At 53.7% G+C, this 13,366-nt stretch overlaps 1 protein-coding gene across 1 annotated transcript; it reads left to right on the top strand.

Moving 5' to 3' along the window:
• Positions 1 to 1,597: 1,597 nt before the first annotated feature.
• LOC133092985 (D-beta-hydroxybutyrate dehydrogenase, mitochondrial-like) lies at positions 1,598 to 4,866 on the top strand. Its single transcript, XM_061192740.1, is given in 3 exon segments — positions 1,598 to 1,730; positions 2,929 to 3,457; positions 3,459 to 4,866. Coding segments are annotated over 3 exon segments (765 nt in total). The 3' UTR covers positions 3,562 to 4,866.
• The last annotated feature ends 8,500 nt before the right edge of the window (positions 4,867 to 13,366 follow it).

Genomic DNA, 13,366 nt, shown 5'->3' with positions numbered 1-13,366 from the left:
CTGACGGTGTGGAAGGTGGAGGGTGAAGTGGCAGCCTTGACGACTGGTGAGAGGCCTCCTGCTCCTGCTGGTGAGAGGAGTGGGGCAAAGACTTCCAGGGGAAAGTCCGCGGGGGGGGGTGGGGGGGAGTGGCTGCGTGAGGTCACCCGTGACAGCTGAGCGGGGAGAGGCTTGGCCGCCATGGGGAGTGGGGGTGAGCGCGTCATGAGCGCTTTGTTAACCGGCAATTTCCTTCCTCTAATAAATGACCTTAATTCTCCATAATTGAAGGAGAAGGCACCAGAGGTCAGTTGACGAAGCTTTAATTTGGGTAACACTAAGGAAAGCAGCGAGAGACCAATTACTCTGTCATTTACACAAACTCATTTCCATGATTAACTAGGGGTGAAGCAGGGCCAGAGTTCCCACAGGCAGGGGTCAGGCCCCCAGGAGGCAGCTCTGCCCTGAGGCTACGCCTTGGCAAGGAGCACTTTCATGGCCACGGGAGACTAAATCCTGAGGGATTCCACAAAGAAGAGGCAGGGCCCCGCCGTCCTGAGGCTCCAGCACATCCAGTCCTTGCACCCAAAGGACAGCTCAGAGGGGGCCCTGCAGCACAGGGCTGCCTCCTCATTGCCCCGTCCCCCGGTTCAGCTCTGCCTCTGCCTCAGCCTCACTGGTCACACCGGAGCCAGGCTTCCCCCTTGGGTCCTCTGTTTCCCTAGCTGTGAGAGTAGTAGTCAGGCTAAACGGACTCCAGTGATCCTTCTAGCACCCAGTTCTCTGAGTCTACTTATCTGGCCCTTAGCTGGCCTTGCAGAAACAGTCAACCCAAGTACACTCAGAGAGAGTATGTTTGCTCTGACCCTGTACTAAGCCCCGTGGGACCACACAAAGCTGAGGGGTGTGTGCTACCTGCAAAGACCAGGTGTGTCCACTGTTCACATTGATGAACAGCTTACCAGGTGCCAGGGGCTCACCACATGACACCCAGCCAATAGTGCATGGTTCACAGAGGATGGAGTAGTGGTTAGGAGGGTCTTGGAGTGGAGCTGGACTGGGGCCCCCACCCGACATCAAGGCTTGGCTGAGCCTCTAACTTGCTGTGTGACCTTGGACGCTGCGTCCCCTCTCTGGTCCTCCAGAGAGGGCTTGGCCTGGAAGACTCCTGAGGTTCCCCTGATTTCTGGCAAGAGGGAGAATACAAGCGAAGGCTCAGACGCAGGAATGAATAAACAGGTGCCCAGGTGCAGGGAGCGGGACGAGACTGGAGGGAATAGGGTAGAAATGAGTGAGGTGAGGTGGGGCTCCAGGCTGGGGGAGGTCTGGGTCATGATGGGTCAGAGAGTCGCTGCAGGCAGAAGTGAGATGAGAATTGGACACGAGACTGAAGGGAGGGTCACAGCCAGCAGCTTAGGCCTCACCATCTCCTGTCATTCCTGGGTGACTCTAGAACGTGTCCCGAGAGCCTTGGACAAGAAGCTGGCAAGTTATGGAGAAAAGGAATGAAAGTGAGGAGGGGAATGGCCTGCAGGCTGATGGGTGATATCGGAGGCTGAGCCCTGTGATGAGTGCGGTTCTGTCGCCTCCTGTCCAGGCTTGTAGGGCCTGGTTAACAATGCGGGCATCTCAATGTTCGGGGGATGTGGAGTTCACCAGCATGGAGACCTACAAGGAGGTGGCAGAAGTAAACCTCTGGGGCACAGTGCGGGGGACAAAATCCTTTCTCCCCCTCATCCAGAGGGCCACAGGTGAGTTGGAAAGGGACCTTCTTCCTGCCCCCTGGGCCTGCTCTACCTTTTCATCTTTGCTCAGAATGGAAATAGGTCTCAGCAGACTCAACATCCACTGCCCTCACTGGCTGAGTGCATGACCCCCAGGGGCCACACGGGGCCGTGGATGGTGGCCAGCAGGGGTGCCCTGGACCGGGGGGCAGAAGGGGATGTGTGATTTTCAGAAAGTAGAGCAGGTAAGAGGTCAGCAGTCTGCACCAAAGTCTAAAAGATTACAGTTGTAATCCCAGTCTGGGAACCTAATCTAGACAAATAACCACCTTTGTGCACAGAGCCGTGTATACACATCAGGTATGGAGAGGGGTGTGGTTAAGTAAATGTTGGTATATCCATTCTATGGGTTACTATGCCATAGTTAGACAATGAGACAATTGTGGTAGTAGGTGAAAATAATAACAGTAATAAGATTAGAAATTGCCAAAACAAACGCCCAAACCATGTTAGGTAGCCAAACGTAAGCAAACCACCTAAGAAGTCACTGACTCAGATTTTCTCCCTATAGTAGCAAACAATTATGGCAAAAAGGGGAAGATCCATACCATCCATCCCAGTGTCCCAGCAATGACAGGAGGAACCCAGAGAGCAGCTGTAGGGTTTTGGAAGAAAACCCCAATCCTTCAGCAACTTCCAACACAGAGGTTTCTGAAAGGTGTCTCCTCACAGTGCCCAGGTGGGGCTGTGCCTTAACTTCCTGGGTGCACACCCAGGGCGAGTGGGTCTCAAGTCTGCCTGGGCTTACCGGGCAGGCTGGATGGCTCCTCCTCCATCCACTGCCCCACGGCTGGCAGAGGCTGTGGTCAGCTCCTAGCACCCCCAGGCTGGGCCTATGGGAGAGCTTCTCCAGCTCCCCACTCTCTCCCAGTGCCTGAGACTCTGTCCACATGTCTTAGATCTGAAGTCAGGTTCAGAGCCCTGCCCCTGCCTGCTTGGTGACAGAGCCCGACCAGGTGATAACAATTTGGGGTTATTGGCAATAGGAGAACATGGCAGGCGAGACAGAGCTTGTTGTGTGTTGCTCATTTTACTGTGCCCTCCTGCTGTGTAGGCCTGCTTTCCACTCTTTCCTCCTCCCCTGTCCTGCTTGGGAACAGCCAGCTACCCAGGAAATAGCAGAGATGCTGATGATGATGTGTGGGCCTGAGCTGGCCTTCATTATAAACGAGGGGGCCCCCTGACCCTGGCTGGTTCAGAAGGCGGAGCCCCAGCCTGACAGGCCGCAAAATAGCTGCCAGGGGCCAGGAGGCCGGGTTCTGGCCAGACCTCCAGAAACGTGCCAGGCCCCAGACCCTCTGCAGGTATTGTTCCGTGAGCAGGACTTTGCTGTCTTCCTCCGCAGGCTGCGTGGTCAGCATCAGCAGCAGGCTGGGCCGCATGGCCCACGCGGCCGGCCCCCCATACTGCATCACCAGGTTTGGGGTGGAGGCTTTCTCTGACTGCCTGCGCTACGAGGTGCACCCACTGGGAGGGAAGGTCGGCGTGGTGGAACCCGGCAACTTCAACGCCACCACCAGCCTCTACGGAGCTGAGCGCATCCAGGCCATCGCCAGTAAGATGTGGGATGAGCTGCCTGAGGGGGTGTGCAAGGACTACGGCAGGAAGTACTTTGACGAGAGGGTCGCGAAGATGGAGACCTACTGCAACAGCGGCTCCACGGACACGTCCCCCGTCATCAGCGCTGTCACCCACACCCTGCACTCGCTACCACCCCATGGACTACTACTGTTGGGTGCGAATGCGGATCACGACCCACTTGCCCGGAGCGATCTCCGACAGGATCTACATACACTGAGGAGTTTTGCACTGGCCTCTGCTGGGGAGCCCTGGGGGGAGGGAAGAGGACGGAGGGAGGGAGGGGGAGGGGCTTGTGTCATTACCTCTTGATTACCCACTTGTGGATTATCCCAATCCCAGGAGGACCCACTACCAGTTTGAGCGTTAACCAGAGCAGGCAGCCCAGCTCAACTCGTGTGCCCAGTGAATGGCTCGGGCCTTCTCAACTGGGGTGCAGAGTGGTGGGCAGGGCCCACAAACCTCAGGGCAAACATGGTGAATCTGTCCTTCTGGAATTGATTTTATACAACGATTTTAGGTAGACATCTTTATATTAAAAACAGATTTATTATAAAATAGAATCCAGATCCTTTATATTTTAAAGCCAAAGCATCAGTTCAAAAAATTTACCTCAGGACTTCCCTGGTGGTCCAGTGGTTAAGACTTCGCCTTCCAATTCAGGGGGTGCAGGTTCAGTCCCTGGTCAGCTAAGATCCCACATGCCTTGGGGCCAAAAAACCAAAACATAAAGCAGAAGCAATATTGTAACAAATTCAATAAAGACTTTAAAGAAATGGTCCACATCAAAAAAAAAAAATTTATCTCATTTGATCCTTAAACCAGCCTCATGAGTAAAAAGGACAGTTTTACTTTTTCTTTTGTACATGAAGAATTTTTGGCTCAAAGAGGGTACATGAATTACCCTTTTATTGCTTATAAATCAATTTTGCTTATATTGCTTTATATAAAATATAAAGGTCCAAGTCGTGCGTTCCTGCCACTGCTGTAGAAACATTTCACATTTTATGTTCTGGGGCTGCTCTGGATCCAGTTACCTGAGGATCCTGTGATGAGCTCCGTACCCTCACCTGGGCCATATATACCATGTGCCCACCATGCACCTCTTTGCATGTCCTTGGTGCTGCTGTGTGCAGCCTGCAGCCAGTGATTCAGGGCTGAGTGGAGGGGGTGGCAACGTTCTGGAGATTTCCATTTGAGGTTTCTCCAGCTTATCTTAGGACAAACTTGTGTGGAGGTGCTCATTGGCTAAGAGGTAATTTGTTTGTGGTTTGGGTCCGCCTGGTCTTGCCTGGGGTGGGACCCATGTTGATGGGACATTCTTGGCAGGAGCCATGATACGTAGGACAGGCACTGTGGCCTCTCCTCCCCCAGGGGTGGGTCCAGGTTCCCTGTCTGTCTCACCTGGTGCTTTTACACACACACACACACACACACACACACACCCCTGTTCTATGGTGCCCAGGGTGGCCTTCATTGATGGCTCACCTTCCTGCTATGGACTTATTTTTAATTAAACCAGGTCACTGATCAGCAGAGTCTGTGTTATCACTTCTTGGGTTTGGGTTTTTGTTTTTTTTTTAATAAATTTATTTATTTTACTTGTTTTAATTTTTGGCTGCGTTGGGTCTTCGTTGCTGCTCGCAGGCTTTCTCTAGTTGCGGCGAGCTGGGGCTACTGTTCATTGCCGTGTGCGGGCTTCCCATTGTGGTGGCTTCTCTTGTTGCGGACCACGGGCTCTAGGCGTGCAGGCTTCAGTAGTTGTGGCACGCGGGCTGTAGAGCGCAGGCTTGGTAGTTGTGGCACACGGGCTTAGTTGCTCCGTGGCATGTGAGATCTTCCCGGACCAGGGCTCAAACCTGTGTCCCCTGCATTGGCAGGTGGATTCTTAACCACTGCGCCACCAGGGAAGCCCTTGGGTTTGGGTTTGAAGGCCAGTGTCCCTGCAGTTGCCCAGAGCCTGCATGTTTGGACCCAAACCAGGCAACACCCTCCTCCAGGTATCTGCAGGCCTTGGGACAGGTTCCTGAGTACCAGCCCTTCCGCCTCGCCCTGGAAGGGCCAGGCCTGCCGCTAGAGGGTGCCCTGTCTCCTTTGCAGCCAGAGTGGCCACAGCTCCTGATTTGGGAGCTCCCACCCAAGCCTGAGGTCTCAAAGGGTTGGTGATTCCCCACCTTGGAAGTGGTCCAGGCACAAAGACACAAGGCCCCTTTAGAAACAACTCTTCCTTCTCTTCTAGTAGCTGCCTGGCTTAATCGTGGAGCCTGGTGCCAGAAGAAAGCAGAACCTGGAGAGCTGGAACCAGCCACAGGGCTCAGGCAGTGCCAAAGAAGAGGGGGTCTCACAACGAGAAAATTCAGCCTGCCTTTTGGGCCTTGATCCCCTCTGTCATCAAGCAGGGATGCCCTGCCCAGCTCCCTATCTGCACGGTGAGGCCCAGAGGGCCTGTGTGGATGACAGGGTGGGCAGGGAGACTGAAACCCTCCAGAGCCCAGGGAGGGACACTTGATGGTCATTGTCTTTACATAACAAGAAGAGCGTTTTGAACCACAAGGCTTGCCTTTCAGAATCTCATTTTTATATCTTGGGAGATTTTGTTTCCATGCTTAATTTTATTAAAGGAAAATGTATGCAGAACTTGAAGTTACTCGTGTGCATGGATGCCTGGGAACTGGCAGGAAAGGGAGATGGTCATACGCTCTGGGTCAGGATCAGCAGTAAACCGAACACTGGAGAAGACGCATCTGCATCTGCTGGGACCATCAGGCGTTAAGTCAGGACTGCTAGGCTGGCCTGCAGGCTGCCCTGATTTTTAATTTTTATCCCAGTGATTGGAAAGCCCAGAGCAACTTCCCTCCAGATCACCTCAATGCTAATGAAAACCTCACAATTACTATTCACCTTTTGGCAGCTGAGAGCCTCCTTGGGGGCAGGTCTCGTTTTGATCCTTACAAGAGAGAGCTGAGGTGGGCAGAATAGAGGTGGTTGTTCGCATTTTATAAATGACATAACTGAGACCCAGAGGAGGGAAGTGACTCACCCAGCACCACAGTGGGTCTGAGCAGATCCAGGGCCAGCACGAAAGTCCCCTGAGTGGCGCTGTTCACCATCACCTCACTCTGTGGCCCCAGGAGCCCTGGGAACCAGGTGGATGGGTCAGGGTCGCCTGGTACCTAGACCCTCACTGCCTGTCAGCAGAGCTGCCGCTGCTTGTGGGGGTGAGGGGAGGCTGCCACCTGCGCCCACTGTCTGGGGCTGCTGGAGACTAATGGTGTCCACCAGCACCGCCTTGGGTGGGAGCATTGTCTCCAGCACCCTCCCCTTGGAAGGATTCGCTCAGTCGGTGAGGCCTGAGGACCCATCTCCTGTTGTCTATTCAGGCCTGCAGCTCTGGGCCTGGGCCCCTTGGAGTATAACCCCATCTCCCAAGCAGCAGGTACCGGTCAGCTATGCAGGGCAGGGCGCTAGTGAGCAGGCACCCGCACAGGGCCCTGGGCCAGGAACCAGGCATTCACTGTACCATTGGATCGTCCTCAAGGCCTCTGAGATGCGGGGAGAGTCCTACACCCCAATCCCACTCTGCCACCCCGTGGTGTAATCTTGAGTAAGTGGCTCTGGTTCCAGGGCCTCCGTCGAGGCCTCAGGCAAGAGGAAGGGAAGCGTGCAGACAAAGCCTGGCACTGCAGGCGGGGGGGGGGGGGGGGGGGGGGGGGGGGTGTGGGCTGGACTCGGCTTGCACCTGGGACTTTGCCCAGTGGTACCTCTGTCTGTGGGGACCCACGGACGGGCGCCTTCAGCCCGCACTGCCCCTCCCTTGATGGCTGGAGGCTGGGTAAGGGCTTTTTGCAAGATGCTCCTGACGGCGCCTTGTTACAGAACACGTGCTGTGCTTTACATTCCACCCGGGGCCAAGGGCTGTGCAAGCAGGTGACAAGCCGGCCTGGCCCTCCCTGCCATGAGCTGCTCCGAGTGCCTCCGCTGCCCAGGGCGGTGGGCTCTGCCAGACTCCCCACTCGTGAGGCCTGCTCATTTCCTGTATTTCAAGCGGGAACTGGCTCTGCAAAGCTGCACCAAGTCTTTCTGGTGCAGGTGCAGACATGAGCAAGCAGACGCTCTCTCGGCTTAGGTAGCACTGGGCCCGGGCTGCCAGAGAGCAAGCAGGCACACTGTGCAGTGCTGGGCCCAGTCCACAGCCAGCCCCGCCCCTCCTCTCCTCTGATTCTCACAGCGGCCTTGGGAGGTAGGCGGGGTGGGGTTATTACCTCATTTTACACATGAGGAAGCAAACTACCCCAAGTCTCTCACCAAGAGAGGGATAGAACCGGGTGGCCAAGTCAGATCTAACCTCCAGCCCGGAGCTAGTGATGCATGAAAAGCAGGGCAGATGGCACCCGGATCTAAAATAAGGAGGGGAAAAAATACCTCAATTATGTAACAGTGAGAAAGATGCGTAGGCATACGCATAGTACAACCACGGAGCGCTGCCCCATAAGCCATCTCCGCCTTCCCTCCCCCATCTCCTTCTTCCCTCCCCCAGGCTCTGGGCCCTGCTCCCTGGGAGGGGATGTGCCGGAGGAGACCATCAGCGACCCTCCAGGAGGAAATCTGCCTGGCCTGGGCTCACACCGCCCCATCCTGGGCGTCTCTGAGGGCGTGCTCTAAGAACACCAACACCTAAACCTCGGACAGAAACAGGTTCTGGAGCTGCCCTCAGAGAGCTCGAGGGTCGTCTGAGCACAAGACTTGAGGATCCTCAGATACGGAGGTGGAACAAGGAGGGCTCTGGGGACCCAGTGCTCCGATGTAGAACAAACAAGAAAACAAGCAAACCCAGAGCATCTAAGGCCGTCCTGGTGTGTGCAGGCACCAAGGAAGGTGGTTTGTGAGGTTTGTGGCTTCAGAGGTATAGGGTGAGCACATACTGGTCAGGGCCCAGGGCCCAGGGCCTGGGATTAGGGCTGGGAGGGCTGCCAGGACTCCTGGAACCTCAGAGAAGGAAAAGGGACTCAGCCATCATCAAGCATGACTCCCAACCTCCAGGCAGCTGGCCAGGCTTTGAAGCCCTCCAGTGACAAGGATCTCCTTACTTCCTAAGATGGCATTTCCTTGGTTAGGGAAAATTTACCCAAAGACTGAGCTGAAATCTACCATCTCTGACTTAAGTCCTTTGACACTTGGCTATGACCCAGAACTGCACAGAACACTAGGTTGGAAATGGCCAAGTCAGGTTCAGGAGCCAAGGTCCCTCATTTGACAAGGTTTCCATACTCCTCACTGTCTGAACAGAAGGTTTCAGCTGTGATTATCCCATCTCTCATTCTTGATGACACACATCAGGCTGAATGGTCACCTAAGTCCCCTCAAGCAGCAAGAACTTTGAGACGGGGTATAATACATTTGTAGAGATGCTGACAATTTCTTACACACATGTGCCCCCTCACAAGTAAGTGTGCTCCCAAATCATCTCTCATCTGATCCTCATAAATGGCTTATGAGTTAGGCAGGGCTACTGTTCCCACTTTACAGATAAGGAAACTGAGCCTCAGGGAAGTAGAGTCATTTGCGCAAGATCACAGAGCCAGGAAGTGGGAGAGCCAAGACAGAAATCCAGGCCTGGCCTCCATCCCTAGGGCCCTTTCCTTTACCCCCAGGCTGCCTCAGTCTCTCCATCAGGGCCCTGGAGCTGGGCTGGACCAGTCAGTCAGAGGCTGGCCATGTAGCCTGTGAAGGAGTGATGGGTGGGGAGCATTAAAGTCAACTTTCTTCCAGCCCACAGTTTTGCAGAGAACAACGGGGAAAGGGAGGCTGAGCCCTTCCTGCATCTCACTGCAGGTGTGTCCATTGTGTCTGGATCTGCCAGTGGCCTGGGCACTGATGGAGGGCCTGAGGTGGAGAGAGCAGGGCCAGGAGGTATTTCCAGGGCTGTGGCTGAGGACCATCCTGGCCTCAGCATCCATGGGCATGCATTAGAGGGGAGAGAGTGTGAATGGGGACCAACATCCAGGGATGCTGGGGCCCAGAAACTCCTGTGCTGCTCTCTCAGTGAGACTTAATTACTCTATAAAATGTGAGGCTGCTCCCACTTATCAAATTATAGATAAGCTTAATTACAGCTCACTGAGTAACCACACTGGGCGCCTTCAGAAATAGCAGTGGGCTGATTGCTCTTCTCAGCTTCAGCTGTAGCCACCTGGGTTCCAGGAGGAAGTGCCCACTGTTACCAGGCTCTCAGTGCTGCTAAACTCTGCTCTCAGGCTGCAGAAGGGACTGCACCGAGCATGCTTCTGTCCTGGGCACTTCCTGGCTGGGCCTGTTCTCAGCCAGCAAGTGCTCTGCTGAGCCATCTCTGTTCCATTACTGGGTTATTTACTCTGCTGGGGCCTCTCTCTCTCTCCTACTCATGTTGTGTTCTAGCCAAAGGTTTTGGCTCATAATGTCTGACTGAAGGTGTGCAAAGTAGTGCAGGACATGCCTTAAGAGACAAGGAAAGGGGGCTTCCCTTGTGGCGTAGTGGTTGAGAATCCGCCTGCCAATGCAGGGGACACGGGTTAGATCCCTGGTCTGGGAAGATCCCACATGCCGCGGAGCAACTAAGCCTGTGCACCACAACTACTGAGCCTGCGCTATAGAGCCCGTGAGCCACAACTACTGAGCCCGTGTGCCGCAACTACTGAAGCCCACGCGCCTAGAACCCGTGCTCCACAACAAGAGAAGCCACTGCGATGAGAAGCCCGTGCACCGCAACAAAGAGTAGCTCCCACTCACTGCAACTAGAGAAAGCCTGTGAGCAGCAACGAAGACCCAATGCAGCCAAAAATAAATAAATAAAATAAATAAAGAGACAGAAAAGAATATGGTGCTGGATGAGAAAACACACACTTTGTGGAGTCTCAAGAGCACCTTCAAGGAAACAAGTAAAGAGCAGCAGGCCACTGGGGATTGGTGAGACGTCTGTGACATCATGAAGGGCACCATAGGCCTTCCCTGGTGGTCCAGTGGTTAAGACTCCGTGCTTCCACTGCAGGGGGCGCAAGTTCGATCCCTGGTCGGGGAACTAAGATCCCACATGCTGCAAGGTGCGGCCAAAAAATAAAAAAATAAATGAAGGGCACCATAAACATCCCTGCATACTGGCAGGATTGATGGACTTGCTCCAATGGAAGAAACTGGCAGAAGGCACAGTGTGATTTCAGGGCATTTGATGGGAATGGAGGAGCAATACTGAGGATAATACAAGTGCCCTAGGTGTTCCCACATTCGGAGGTACACCGGGACCTCTGTGCTTAATAGCATCTGCTCCCTCTCCCTCTGCCCCCTTTATTATTTGAGTCTCTGCTTTGTGCCAGGTGCTGTACTGGGCACAGGACATCCAGTGGCAGGCAGCTCACTGCTCTCCTAGGAAACTTTAACCCAGGGTGACAGATTCCACAGTTTGGGGGAGGAAGTGAAATGCTTTATTGTACCAGCAATGAATAACAATAGTCATTTTCAATCTACACACAACCTAAATTGTCTTCTTCCCTTTATAGTCTCAGCGCCCCAGGTCGACCGCAGATGTGAGGGGACGGGAATGGGCAGGGGTCTTTTCCTACTTATGGAGTCACCCGACTTTCTCAAAGGAAAAATAAAAAGTGAGTGTCCCTGGAAAAACACTGCTGCATCTTGCCCAGATGCCAACAACATGAAGTGGCCAAGCAAACAGTGCTATGACCACTTGCAGAATGATCAGGCAGGAGCTCTGTGACACCAGGGGTTGGGCACGTGGTCTAGAGGCTGAAGGTAGAAGCAGACCATATGCTCAAGCTGAGCACAGACATGGAGGGGTAGACGCCGACTCAAGGAATGCGACAAATTGGAATTTTCAGCATTGGGGGTTGACTTTCTGTGAGGTTAAGTGTACAACAAAAGAATGCAACAGAACACTGAAAAGATACTCTTGGGGAAGCTCTTGTTTTCCTGCAGCAGAGAAAGAAAGGGCAAATCTGGGGGTCCCTGAGCAGGCAGCGCCTGGGGAATGGAGCCCACTGGTGATGCCCTGTTAGAGATGGAAGGAGTTCAAAGAGCCTGCAGCCAGAAGGATGGGAGAGAAACAAGACTTGCTGGAAGTTTCATTCTGGGCAAGGTTGGGTAGAAAGAACACAAGTTCTGGAGCTGGATAGACCTGACTTTGAATCCTGTTCTGCAACCTTCTGATTGCATAATGCTGTCAAATAATCTAGTCTCTCCTAGCCTCAGTTTCTGTATGTCTGAAATGGGGGTAACAATGGGTACCTTGCAGGGTTGTTAGGTGAGTGTTTAAGGTCCCTAGCACATCACCTGGCATGGGGGAGGGACTCAGAAGGCATCCCAGCCAGTGTAGCCAGGGCCTAAATAACCCTCTCCCATCCCTACCCGACCCCATCCCAACCTTTCTGAGAAATGCCTAGGCCTTACTCCAAGGGTGTTCCAGAGGCAGAGACAGAAATCGGGAAACACTCGAAGTTGAACCCTAGCGGCCAGAGCCCACCTTCCTGTTCACCTTGCTCCTTCCAGGGGCCTGGGGCAGAGGAGGTAATTTCTTCCTTCAGGTGCCCCTTTCTGACTGTTAGACACAGAACAAACTCTACAGCCCTACATCACCTCCTTGCTGGAAATCCCTGAAGAGGATGGCAGGTGGATTAAGGAATTATCGGCCAGAAGGGCTTCAGCCTCAGAGCCTGGAAAACAAGTGCATCCCAGGCAAAGGAGGTATTTTCTGTAGCACAAATCCTTGAAACTGTCCAGGGGGATCAGCCTGGACAGTTTTGGCTTTGGGGAGGATGGGAAGATGGACTTGTTCCTCCTGCCTCCAGCTGTCTGTGTTTGGGTTCTTCCTGTTACCTCTCAGTTATGTCTTAGCTAGGCCTGGCTTCCTCTCTGTCTTTTTTCCTTTGGCATCCAAGTTCTGAGGGTTAAGTGCTGTCTATAATCAGGCTTCAGGGGATCTGCACTAAGATTTTATTCCCAGCCTCTAGGGGTTCCCAGTCCTGTGGGGCAGGTGGGCTGTGTTCCGACCCAAGGGAGCTGGCCATCACTTGGGACATCCTGTATACAGTGGATGTACACTGTTTGTGAGAGCCCAGGGAAGGTAGAAGAGAATTCAGACTGGGCAGATTACAGATGCTCCCTACAAGGAGATCGTGTTTCAGTGGAGCCTTGATGAGTGAAGAGGATTTTGATAGATAGAAACAGGACGTGGGGTACTTGGCAGGGTGTTCACACTGAAGGGAACAGTGTGGGACTAGCCCAGCATCTGGGAAGGACAGAATTCTTAAGGGAAAGTGCAATAATCTAGTGGAGCTTGAAGACTTCTGGCCCCTGGGAATAAAAGGATGCTGGAAGGAAGGGGTGTGAGATCTTAGAGGGCAGTGTTCAGACAGACCTGACCCTCAGCACCATATCACTACAAGCTGGACCTCAAAGTCATCCAGCCTCTTGGTTCCCAAACTAACTGCATGTGACTCTCTTGGGGATCTGATTAAAAAACAGAACCGGTGCATCTGGGGCAGAGCCTAGGAACCTTATTTCTAAGAGGTGACTCCAAGGCACAGCAAGGAAAGGGACAGTGAAAGAAGAGGGGACACCACACCCTGAGTTAGTGACAGATCTGGGGCTAGAAGCTGGGTGTCCCACCCCTAGTCTGTGCTCCTCCACTGTACACATGAGGGGAGAGCCAGGGCATCTGTGACTGTGGGTTTGCCTGTCCCTTCGTAGTTACTCGCAGGGAAACTCCTGAAGCAGAAAGGGCCTGAGGGCTTGTTTTAGAAGCACCAGGGTAGGGAGATGCTGGTGAACTTTCCTCCATTTTCAGAGACCTTTGTGGGGTGAAGTGAAGGCTAGGAGGGAGAAGGAAAGATATTCCCTGAGCCCTGGCGGAGGCCAGGTGGCCTGCTGGAGTGTTACCATTATCAGGAAAAGAAGGGTGGGAGGCCCCAGTGCAGATCTGTCTGTCCAGTTTGGCATTTGGATTGTGGCACTAGTTGGGGGCCCAGCCTCGCCACAATTTT

This window comes from Eubalaena glacialis, chromosome 6 (genome assembly GCF_028564815.1).
Source record: "Eubalaena glacialis isolate mEubGla1 chromosome 6, mEubGla1.1.hap2.+ XY, whole genome shotgun sequence".
NCBI classification, from domain to species: domain Eukaryota; kingdom Metazoa; phylum Chordata; class Mammalia; order Artiodactyla; family Balaenidae; genus Eubalaena; species Eubalaena glacialis.
This window is presented reverse-complemented; position numbering and strand designations above follow the sequence as displayed.